The following is a 12042-nucleotide window of genomic DNA, read 5'->3' as shown; positions in this document are numbered from 1 at the left end:
AACATTAAGAAGCCCTTATGTGATTCTCAGAACAGATGTTTTTTTTTTTTTTTTTTTTTGGTCTTTCAATAAGATCATGAAAGGCACATTCGAGCATATTTTATATTGTTGTTTTTGCCATGACTTTATCTTTGCACATGTTAGCTTTGAAGACTGGTCCATTTTTGCTTTAAAAATATATCTAATAACATTTTATTGAGTTTATGAGTGCATCTGTAAATGTTTCTTATCTTGGTCTGCCTTTAATCTCCTTCATTAGGCTGGGGATATTGAATTTAATCCATGCTTTTCTGAGTAACTGTCTTTGGAATAGAATATTCTTCGGATGATTGGATATTTAATATGCGCTTAATCAGTAGCAGAAATATGTATGCTGTCACAAGGCAGCCTGTGTAGCCCATGAGGAGCCTCTTCAGTGGCTGCCTCCATGTTGGGGTGCTTGAGAATTTGGCTGCCCTTCCATCCACCAAACTAATTTCATAAGTGGTGTGTGTGTGTGTGTGTGTGTATATATGCTTCTGTCTGCAGAATTGTATGGTTTTGATGTTCTCATTGATTCCAACCTCAAGCCATGGCTCCTGGAAGTGAACCTCTCTCCATCATTGGCATGGTGAGTGACATCGGTTTTGACACTATAAGCTCATACTTCTGTATCATTAGTTTTTCCAGCTTTTCATGTGTTTGGATTTCATATAGCATTTCATTTATTTAAGCTTGTTGATTTAAGTTGTAATTTTGGTAGCCTCTGATTCTATCCAAATGTGTCTGTTTTTTATTATTGTCTTTTATGTATTTTGTATTGATTTCATTAATCTTGTAACTGATGTAATTCTGTGGTAATTATTGGAAACCTTTATATTTTTGCCTGTTCTATGCAGATAAAAAGCATGATATCATTAAACATATGTTCTAAAAATTCAAAAAGTACCTGTTCTCAGTACAGACTTGGCAGATGTATATCTTTGATAGATCAACAGGGCTTCTGGTGTACTTATTCAACAGAGATAATGACCTGTATTTTGAAATGTCACCATGTAAGCTGTTAAGCTGTGCATTCTACAGGGTGTCTGCAAATTCAGGAACCAATGAAAGAAAACTGCATATACTTAATTTTGTACGTACTATTTACAACATATGCTCTACATGTTCACCCTTACTCTCTCCACATCAGCTATATCAAGTTTTTGTGGATTTTGCTCAAAATAATCAGATAAAAATATTTGCTTAACATATTCCTATTGGTTCTTGACTTTTTGGACACCCTGTAGAGGCTGGCAATGCTGTACATAAAGTTAGATATCTGTTCAACTTTTCCCTTAAAGGTGACATTTTCTATGCATCCTCCATTGTTGCAAGAACTGTGTTCAGCTAAAAACCGATGATTCAACATAGAAAAGTAGGTTAGATCCACCCTTGTATTTCTCGCAGTTTGTTAAAGACCCTGACTCAAAGACTGCCTTTATGTTGGTTTGGCATATGGAAAGAGAAATTCTTAATGAAGTCTCAAACGAGTCAAGGGTTTTCCCCCCAAACACTACTTTGAGTGTAAGTATACTGTAAACATGCCTATAAACATTTTGTACAGTGATTCTTAAAATAGCCCAAGTTACAGTTTCCTGTTTCCTGCATTTTCTCTTTTAGAGTCAATAAATGTTTGGCCAACTTGTTTAAAGCCTCACTTGAGTCATGGAAATAGACTCTGCTGTTCTTTTTAAGTAAAATGTCACTTAAATGTATAATTTGTACCCTGCCAGTCAGCCTTTGCAATGCAGTGAAAGGGATTCAACTGGATGTTGTATAATATTCATATAAGCCTCATTTGCTAATTGACTTCATGTTGCTAGTGCTTCTGTTTTTTTTTTGTTTTTTTTAAAAGTATATTGGGAAGAGCACTTAAACATAGCTAGTATTTTAATTTTGGCTGAAGTTGTAGCTATTAGGAATGAACGCTATTGTTCAGTAAATGATCCAGATGACAACAGAACAATATTGTAGGTTTGACTTGACTAACAGTATGAGACTAGTACTACAAAAGGAAATGAAGTACTCGTTGAAATATTGAGAACACTGTTCAGAGTTACAGTACATGATATATGAATTTTGACATCTTTTAACGAAAACATGAGAATGTCCCACTGTACTTATAGAACACAGCAGGTTAGGATGTGTCAATTTTGTCAAAGTGCGCATATACAATATGAGGGGTGCTAAAAACATGTATTTTGACATGAGAAACTCAAAATCACTTTAAGTTTTAAAATTCCATTATGTCTTGCTTGGTAAATCATTACTTGAAAATAATTAATATTTTCAAATTTTAGCCCAGTATTTCATTGACGCCTATATATTTGTTTTCAAAAGAATATCTTTAATGAATTTAAAAATTATGCTCTATCGTTTGCCTTTTAAGTGAATTTTGAAGAACATTTTATTATATTGGTTATTTTTATCCATTAATTTATTGATGTCAAGCAAGACTTGATGAAACTTGTGGTTTAAGCTCGCTAATCCGGTAGTTTCTAAATTGACACTTCCTAATGGTATTGTTCTAACATTGCATGTTTTGGGGAATAAATATTAAATTATTGAAAACTTTTTTTTTTTTTTTTTTTTTTTCACCTGTCGTATAGTGCACAAAATGTTAAAATTTACCAAGCTAAAGGCAGTCCAATTTCAAAATTTAAAGTTGTTCTGGTATTTGTATACCATATAACTTGTTTTTACTACCCCTCATCAGAAGTAATAGTAAAAATTGATTTTCACCCTAAAATTGACATGCCCTAACAGCAGATAGAAAAAACACTGACTTAAAGTATATGTGTATTAACAACGTAGATGACAAAGCCAGCTAATTTCTAACCACTATTTTGATATAAATATCAGAGTTTCTGATCCTCTCAGGTTTCACAGTGCCTCATATGAATACTTTATATACCTTTTATATATAACAGTATATTTAACTGAATGTATTCATTTACAATGTTGTGTGTGTTTGGTACTTCTAGTGATACTCCTCTTGACCTGAAAATAAAGGCCAGCATGATCTCAGATATGTTTTCTCTTGTGGGTGAGTTTCTTTTTTGTCACCTCATACTCACTCCTCTGTACCACTTTACTATCCATCATGTTTTCACAGTGGTTGCAAAATGCTTTTAAATTCATAGCTAATGCATATTAGGAGTTATAGTAACCTCAGTGGCCCTTATTCATCAAAGTTGAGGAGAAGCACAGATTTGAGTTTGTGGAATAGTACAACATTCAGCTGTGAGAATGCAAACCTCCATCCATTAGTCTCATCTTTGAAAATATGTCATGTCATGTGCATAAGATATACCCCAGTTTACCCTCATGTGCATCTAATTTGCATGTAAAACACCCTGATTTACACAAACAAATAGAAAACATTCAGCAGGCTACAGTTACCCAAAATTGAGGAGATAAAACTGAGGAGAAAACTAAATTGAGCAGGAAATAAATTTCAGTGACGCTGTGATGGAGGTGCTCATGTTTGCTGAAAATAAGTACTGAAAATAAGTTTTTTTGATATCCTCAACTGGTGTAAAAGATGTGCACAAAATGGAAACTTCAAAAATCAATTCAACTGTTAGCAGTTAGTTTCAGTGGAGGAAAGGGTAGTCCACTAGGTGTGTCTTGTCCTATAATCTTTTGTTTTACTGAAATCAGCTGTATCATCTAGGCCAATATAGACAACTATGATGTGTGCTTTTTTTGTGTGTGTGTGTGTGTGTGTGTGTGTTTTTAAAGCTGTTCAAAATCTGGTATAACACTGAATTATTTTCTAACCTCACCTGCAGGTAGTCATGCAAACTATTTATAGCTAGGTCAGATTTAATTAAAGCTTCATTTCTAAATATAGCTGAGCAAAGTTTCCATCTTGAACAAATAAACAAGTTAGTAGTAATATTTGTACAATTTAGTAGTAACAAATTGCAGACTACCACAAATACCATTGTGTTTGGTACATTTTAATGTCGATGTGAAAGAAAAAACCCTGTGATGAGGGCTTCTTTGTGCTTCTTGTATGTGAATGTGCTTTATTATTGATGGACATTTTAGCTAATAAAGATCCAAGTTCACATTTGTTTCACATTTTGAAGTTACATGTTCACACAAAACCCCATGACCTATAATTTGATATGAGTTTCCTGTATGCACCATTGTTATTTTAAAGGTTATTTGCTATTTTTATTGTTAGAAATGATGATATTCTAAATACAGTATATTATGCTTATTGATATAGGTTTTATTTATTCAGCCATAGATCATTTTTCAGCTAGTTAAAATGATACACTTAGACGCATCTGACCAGACTTGAGTTTGATAGTACAGATATGCCAAAGATGGAATTTGGTGGAATTTAGGTATTTTCATTTTATGATCAGATTTGACTGTACGTGACTTTGGTAAATAAGGGCCTCTGTGTTTCTCTTAACTACGAAATAGTGAAACAGTGCCAGTTGGCTGTAAAAAAAAAAAAAAAAAAAACCTTCTTATGCTCATCTTCACACCACATGGGGCCTGCTTCAGGCTATTGCTATTTTTGTTTTTTTTTCTTTTTCCTATTGTTTAAGGAGGTTTTGCTAGTCATGTAATCCATATTGCAAAATGGCAATAATCCTTTAACTGAACATTGTGTTGCCTGTTGGTGGTTTCGCCTATGATGCACGCAAGCATTCTCATAGTCTTATAAATACTCCCATATTCATTTAATGTTGTCAGTGACACTGATGGTTTTGAAATAAAACCACAGGGATTATTCATTGGCATGAGCGTACATGTTGTGGAAGTATCAACATAAAACTATCATTATATTGTTATGGATTGCCTGAAGAGAAACAGCCTCTTTATTGTATACCATTTATTTATATCATTAATTCAGAGCGCTTCATACATGCATATATCAGTGTTTAATGCTTGAGGTACAGTTAATTTGCATTTACAAAACTAATTTTCACCAGTTTGTAAATAATATTTTTAAAAATCTTTCTCAGAAAGCAATAAGCATTATAGTTTATATTCGTTAGGCCATAGTATTGTCCCTAGAGCGGCTTATTTTACTGCAGAAATTCCTTCACTGGAATTGTCTTATTTTCATATTCAGGTCATTCTAGTTTGCCTCTGTGGTAAACATAATGGGTACATTTATAGTTCCTAACAGATTTTGATTATGTAATATAATAAAAGGTCTAGACTTGTCTATGTGGCCAGGCTCCTTGATGCCACAGGAGTGATGCATAGTAATGGTTGTTTCATGGTTCTAGTTTATTGCCCTCAGGACCCATTAGGGGAGATGGGATGCTTATAAATTTCTAGTCTTTGTTGGACTGGTGCATTAGCTAGTTTTGTTGGATAGATGCATCCACTGGTTTTTGTTAGCATTTGAGTGCCAGGGGTGAGATGATGGAGGAAATCCTTTTTTAAATTTTCTTTTTCTTTGGATTTTCCACCATTTCCTCCCCAATTTGGTTATCTGCCAAATCCCACCCACTTGCTAGCTCTCCCTTACCAGCTACCAATCCGGGAGGGTGAAGGCTGTCACGTACTTCCTCTGAAACATGTGAAGCCAACCAACCCCATCTTTTTGAGCTGCTGCTGAGTCATGGAGCAGCTTAACACTCTTGGAGTAAAAGCGCTATTCGCCCCGTTCCCCATGAATGAGCTCAGAGACACCCGTGATTGTCTAGTGTTGCTGTAATTGAAAGGGAAGAGAGAGTATGCTCCACCTCCTTCCCTAAAATAAAATGTAAATGTAGTGTACACTATTCCTGATTTCTAACTTACAACTTCAGTGCAGAAATGCAAATATTTACATTTTATTTACTGAGAGCATGGCCAATTTTGCTTTGTTGGACTCCTCGCCATCGAGGCATCGTCAGGGTTCTAACTCACGCTCTCTGGACGATAGGGCGCATGTTTTTTTTGTTGCACCACGTGGTAGCCCTTACTGCATCTTTTTTGAAGTGGTGCACATGTTACAGTGCCCACAATAGGTTAATGTCGCTGTGATTAGCAGGGAAGAGAGTAATTCCATCACTCCCACCCCAAGAGCACAGTCAATTTTGCTCTCTTGGACTCCCAGCTATGGATTGCTGTGGCATTGCCGAGATACGTACTTGCGATCTACTGACATAGAGCGAACACTTTTCTCTTGCATCACTCAGGAGCCCTCTCATCCATTTTCTAAAAACAAATCCTAACGGTCAACACTATGTGAGAACGGTGGCACAGGACCAGTATTTTGTCAGGTTTATTTTCTGCTGCATTTTGAACAATGGCTGACTTCTAACTTCCAGCTTCAGTGCAGAAATTCAAATATTTACATTTTATGTCAGTAAAACAGAAATATTCTGCTTTATATCATAGTTTTTTTGTTTAATACCTTTGATAATGTTTTTCCTTCCTTATTATCTTTAACTTCCAGAGCAATATTTTATCAAATATGCCAAGACTTAAGATTTTATTAATAAGTGATTTAATAAAGATAACATTTTTTCTGCCTCCAGGCATTGTATGCCAGGACCCTCTACTAAAACAGATGCGGTCAGAAAAGGCTGGACTTGACCCAACTGTAAAGAACCACAAAACTCAGGTAGGTGTAGAGATTTGTAAACTAGCCATTCCTTCTAATTCCTTCCTAAAAAAAAAAAAAATAACAACTTTGCATCATGTTAATGTTTTCTCATAAATTTACACTCACGGCTGCTTGCAATTATTGATGTAAGAACTGTGAAGAGCTTTATGTTGCTGTTAAATCTGGAAAACTAGTTTAGTCTGTCTGAAGTCAGCCTTTCTAGCAAATGTGCATCATGCTAAATTGTACATTTAACAGTTAATATTTATCAAAACTCTGTTATTTTTGCACGCTTCCTTTACTCAGAGCATTATAAAACGAGGTGAAAAACGTGCAGAGTTATGGTCATTTTGCTCAGTGAATTCACTGTGAAAGAATGTAATGAATTATGCTGAATTATAATGAATTATTTCTAATCCTGTTATTGATGAGTAGCTTTTGACATGATAGCGCGATGACGTGTACGGTTAACATTTTGGCTACACTCAAGTCAGACATTTTTGTGCTTCACTTCATAACCAAGCAAACAGTGCAGATAGGATTCTGTTACAGAATTGGGAAGAATATTTGCGGACGTGCGTATGTTTGTGGTGTAAACCATATAGTTCAGTGTTGCATCACTGATAATGGTGTATAATTTGGTTTTCTTATATTCTTTTTAACCTTCTGATTCATATCTTGGAATATGTAGTCTATAACTATTGTGGTAGGCAAATGAGAGTAACAGCTGACGTTTAAGCCCTTGATGACCACAGTTGTGCCTTATTGTATAATGCTGCTTTTTCTCAATTCTTACTGCCCCTTAGCATCATTTCTTCACACAGGCTGCCTCTGCCAAATCCAGAGTGGTAGGTCTGCCTTCTTTTAATATAAAATAATGGAATCTTATTCTTTTTTTTCTTTCTTCTCTTAATGCTTCATCATCATGGGTTATCATGAGTAATAGAGTACTAAAATAGCATGAATCAGCTGTAGGGACCAATTTTGTTACTACCATTAGTGGAAATGCATTTTCCACCACATTTCCATTGATGTCGTCACTTATTTTGATGGTCAGTGGTTACAATAGCATATTGCAATGGACTATTTATTCAGTGCCACAAATATCCTCATTGTCCTCCATTTTTGTTTATTAAAGAATTTTGTTAAAGAACTTTGCTTATTAAAGAACTTTGAACTTATAATAAGGGGAAAAGCCATGAGGCAGCTTTTAGCCAGACCCTTAAACAAATATGGCACCAATGTATACATTTGGGAATGAATTTTCTACACTGAATGCTCCAGGGCATAGTACCTTGCTTTTACTTGCTCAGGGTGAAAGGAGATTAGAAAATTAAGTTTATTGTGTGAAATAAAACACAGTTTTCTTACTCAGCGCTTTAACTAACTGTGTTATCATGTTCGAAAATGACGTGTGAAATGACACTTTTATTGCATTTCTGACTAGATTTCTGACATATGAAAGTGGTTTGGGGTGCGGCTGTAATTCTTGACAAATAAAAGTAACATTTATAAGTAAATGTTTTTCATGCGCTCATCCATGAGATAAGTGGGCTTAAAAAACTTTAACTTGGAGTTTAAAAAAACAAAACAAAAAAAACACATCTAGACAGGCAGAGTTTATGGTGCCATTCCTGTTTTAACCATGCAGCAGTCTTCCTCATAACAGACATGACAAGGTAGCCTCTGGGTCTGTTTTCTACTTTACCTCTTGATTCTCTAATTAGAGACATTACTAGGTTAGGTTATTTCTGGAGATTTCAGTCTTTGGCTGTCATGATAGCCCAAAACTACTCAGACAAATATAATGTAAGTCTCTTGTTATTTGAGATGACAAATGCAGGCATACAGGTCAGACGCTGACTCCTGCTGACTTTTGGCACTCCGTTAAAAGCCCAGGCAAAGCCGTCAATCTCCCGTGGCAACACTTGCCGTTAGCGGGGGAGGCTAAAGAGAAACGCCAGGCAAGAATGCCAGAGGAGATGAAACGTAACATTTATTTAACCCAACAAGAAAGGAATTGCACAGAGGAGTTTTTTGTATTGTATAGGTAAACATTTGCAGAGAAACCTACCCTAGCTTTCCTAAAACATTACTTCTGTGATTATGACATTAAAACAGCAACAATTTTATTTAAATAAATTATAATTCATATGTCAAGCTCTATTACCTAAAAGTAAAATAGAATATAAATATAGTATATAGTAATATGAAACATGAAAACCTGTCGGTTTATTACACCTATCCTGTGGGAGTTTTTACCACATGAATTCATATACTGTTACTGCTAATTTATTGAAAATAAAATTATAAAGAAAATGATGCATTTTTGATTTTTGCATGGAGAGTGAGTAAAGTAACTGCTCTTCCTTTTATCCATTGTCAGAGACCTCATTCTGCCAATAATATTGAGGAGCTGAAAGAGAAACAGGGAAGCAGGCATGTGGACACGCTGGGCTTGACTGCAGAGGAGGTAATTCTGCAGTGGTTAAAAAAAGACTCATAATTTGATTTGACTGTGTAAGTGATTTATTGGTTGTGCATTTTATGATTAGATCGATATTTACATACATTTTAAAACTTTCTAAAAGATTACAGACTAAGCTGTGTAAGCTTGTGTTACTCATCTTAAAAGTTGTGTTCTTTACTTGTTTTGGCCAGTTAAAAGTCCTGAGGAGGACACAGGAGGAGCACGAGAGGAGAGGTGGATTCATCCGTATTTTCCCCACACCACAAACTTGGGAGCTCTACAGGTTAGAGAAGCCAGAGTCTCTTGGCAAGATGATGTGTTGAACATTTTAGAATTTTTTTTTAAACACAAGTAAATACTATTGAAATCTCTATTAATTCAGGAATGTAACTGTCCAAAACATACAAGCAGAGTAGAAAAGCATCATATCCAGTAACAGATTTTATTCCACTGCTCTTCTTCTTACACCTTTTTAAATGTTTCTACTCATTTTGGATAGTGCATTTTCTTAAATAAAATAAACCAAAGCTGCTGAAACTTTTTATTCTTTCTGTCTGTGTCTATTCCTGTCTTAGTCGTTATCTGGAATACAAGACATCCATGAACTCCATGTTGGCTAATAAACTTTTCCATGGAAGGTGAGCTTTTCCACTGTGGTTAAGAACATTTTTGAGGGAAATTTAGAATTTTTGTTGATATTTTGTCTACAGATGAATAGGTGGGGCAAAACGTTTAACTATATGTATACTAGTATTAGCGTTTTGGCTTTTTTGGATTATTTTATGTGACAGTCTGACTTGGGTTGTCTTATATAAGAATGAATGTGAAAAAAAAAAAATCTGAAGAAAACGTATGGCCAAAAGTTTGTGGACACCTGACCATCATACCCATATGTGCTTTTTGAACATTCTTTTCCAGATTCAGCTCCCTTTTTGCCATTATGTTATCCTTCACTTTATAGGGAAGGCTTTCCACTAGACCTTGGAGTGGGACTTTAGGGATTTGCCCATTCAGTCACAAGACCATTAGTGAAGTCGGGCGCTGATGTTGAGTGAAGAGGTCTGGGGTGCAGTCGGCGTTCCAGTTCATCCTATAGGTGTTCAGTGGGGTTGAGGTCAGGGTTCTGTGCAGGATACTCAAGTTCTTCCATTCCAATTTTGGCAAACCATGTCTTCATGGAGCTCCCTTAGTGCAAAGGGGCACTGTCCTGCTGGAACAGGTTTGGGCCCCTTAGTTTCAGTGAAGGGAAATTGTAATGCTACAGCATACAAAAACATCCTATACAATTGTGTGCATTCAACCTTGTGGCAACATTTTGGGGAAGAACCACATAAGGGCGAGATTGGTTCAGGTTTCCACAAAATGTTTTGGTCATAAAATATATACCTTAACAACAATGATTAATAATAATTGATACAAGGTCAAGTGTGCTTTTTGCCTAACATCTTGTCAAACATGTTTTTCATATTAAAAGAAATTGTTTTTTATTCCTCAGGTCAGAAAAATCCTCTGTGACCACACAATTCAGGTGAACACTTATCTCTACATCTAAAATCTTATAACAGACTTACCAATCCCACAAACAGTTAGTCAGGTTGTGATAAAGTTTGTGTTCAAGCATTTTCTTTGTTAAAACAGTGTTTATGGCTAATTATCTGTATAAAGTACACAACAGAGTTATTTTAATAGTTTATTTTTGAGATATGAACTTGTTTATTGTTACTGCAATTTTATCATCCATGTTTAGTATATATTAGTATATGTCTTTCATAGGAATAGATTGAAGGGTAATATGCCCTTAGAAGAGGAGGCCTATAAAACCTGTCATGTAGTTCAGTATGAGAGCAAATTGCTCTCTCTCGAGGCACGAAGACACAGGAAAAGGCATACGACTAGCCGTGCCACTCCTCGGAAAAGGAAAACTGGTAAAACTCAATACAGAAGTAAACACAACATGGAAATAGCTCTCTACTATGTAACTTAGATTTACCTACACTGAAGCATTTATGTATTTTCCCTGCCGTCGTCAGGTCGAAGGCCTTTACCATCATCAGCGCACAGCAGTGAAAATGAGGAAGCTGATGAGAGAGAGGAGCGAGGACCACAGGGAAAGCAGGAGCACACAATGTCTCTGGCACACACAGACCCTCAGCCCACCCTGTTGGAGAGGCACCGAACTGAAGAACACTTTCCAGCTAGAGTCAGCAAACCCAAAGTGGATCTGCTCCATATTCTCCAGCAGGGGTGGGATCTCAGGTCAGTGTGTACATTATGAACACACAAAAACGGGTGGTTTTTTTTTTTTTTTGTCTCTCTGGCTAAAAATACTTATTTTGACATTTTCAGTTTAATACTATGGCCTTTTCTTAAAGACTTTTGTTTAGAATTTGAAGAGGATTATTTATTTATTTATTTATTATTTGGTACCTTCTAGGAGTGAAGATCTGCAAAACAAAGTATTGGAGCTGATCAGTTAAACGTCAAAAGATTCAAATTTATTAAGAGGGAAACCTGCAGAGCAATATCTTATTCAGTTAAGCAATATCTCATGAGCAAGAGTGTTGTTGTACTGAATATCAACACAAGGCCGCAGGTAATCACAGCTATTCTGATATTAAGTATGACAGCACAGCTGCGAGTGTGATATTGCTTTTATACAACATTTCTATAAACAAGAAATTAATATTGAGTAACTGACATTTAAGACAAAATATGGGCAAATATTTTGTTTATTTTTGCTCCATCAATGAAAATAGTTCCCAAACAAGCCACAGCTGGATAGAGCGTTGCCAAAACAGCCCGTGACTGACAGCCCATAATAAGCCTAGTTTCAATGTAACGAACTATTGCTAGAATTGGAATTTTATGTAGCAAACACATAAACAAACAATGTACCAGTGCTGTTGTACTAAATTTCAGCACTGTTGGAACACCCCTTGTCCAGTCAATTAGTGGACCGCAACTAAATGTTGTATACGTT

The 12042-nt window shown here is 35.7% G+C and overlaps 1 protein-coding gene across 3 annotated transcripts in view; it reads left to right on the top strand.

Annotated features, from left to right (window-relative positions):
* Positions 1 to 12042, top strand: part of ttll5 (tubulin tyrosine ligase-like family, member 5) — an 81693-nt gene that overhangs the window by 27491 nt on the left and 42160 nt on the right. For 2 of the 3 annotated variants that reach the window (XM_026934366.3, XM_026934365.3), the window contains exons 13-22: positions 529 to 610; positions 3006 to 3067; positions 6525 to 6610; positions 7399 to 7440; positions 8979 to 9065; positions 9254 to 9345; positions 9638 to 9700; positions 10558 to 10590; positions 10836 to 10987; positions 11093 to 11318. In XM_026934366.3, the coding sequence (XP_026790167.3) occupies positions 529 to 610; positions 3006 to 3067; positions 6525 to 6610; positions 7399 to 7440; positions 8979 to 9065; positions 9254 to 9345; positions 9638 to 9700; positions 10558 to 10590; positions 10836 to 10987; positions 11093 to 11318 (925 nt within the window). The remainder of the gene's footprint in view (positions 1 to 528; positions 611 to 3005; positions 3068 to 6524; positions 6611 to 7398; positions 7441 to 8978; positions 9066 to 9253; positions 9346 to 9637; positions 9701 to 10557; positions 10591 to 10835; positions 10988 to 11092; positions 11319 to 12042) is intronic. The other variant, XM_026934367.3, reaches the window with a different exon arrangement.

Source organism: Pangasianodon hypophthalmus, chromosome 10 (assembly GCF_027358585.1).
Source record: "Pangasianodon hypophthalmus isolate fPanHyp1 chromosome 10, fPanHyp1.pri, whole genome shotgun sequence".
Taxonomy (NCBI): Eukaryota; Metazoa; Chordata; class Actinopteri; order Siluriformes; family Pangasiidae; genus Pangasianodon; species Pangasianodon hypophthalmus.
The sequence above is the reverse complement of the archived record's forward strand: the minus strand, read 5'-3'. Positions and strand labels throughout refer to the sequence as shown.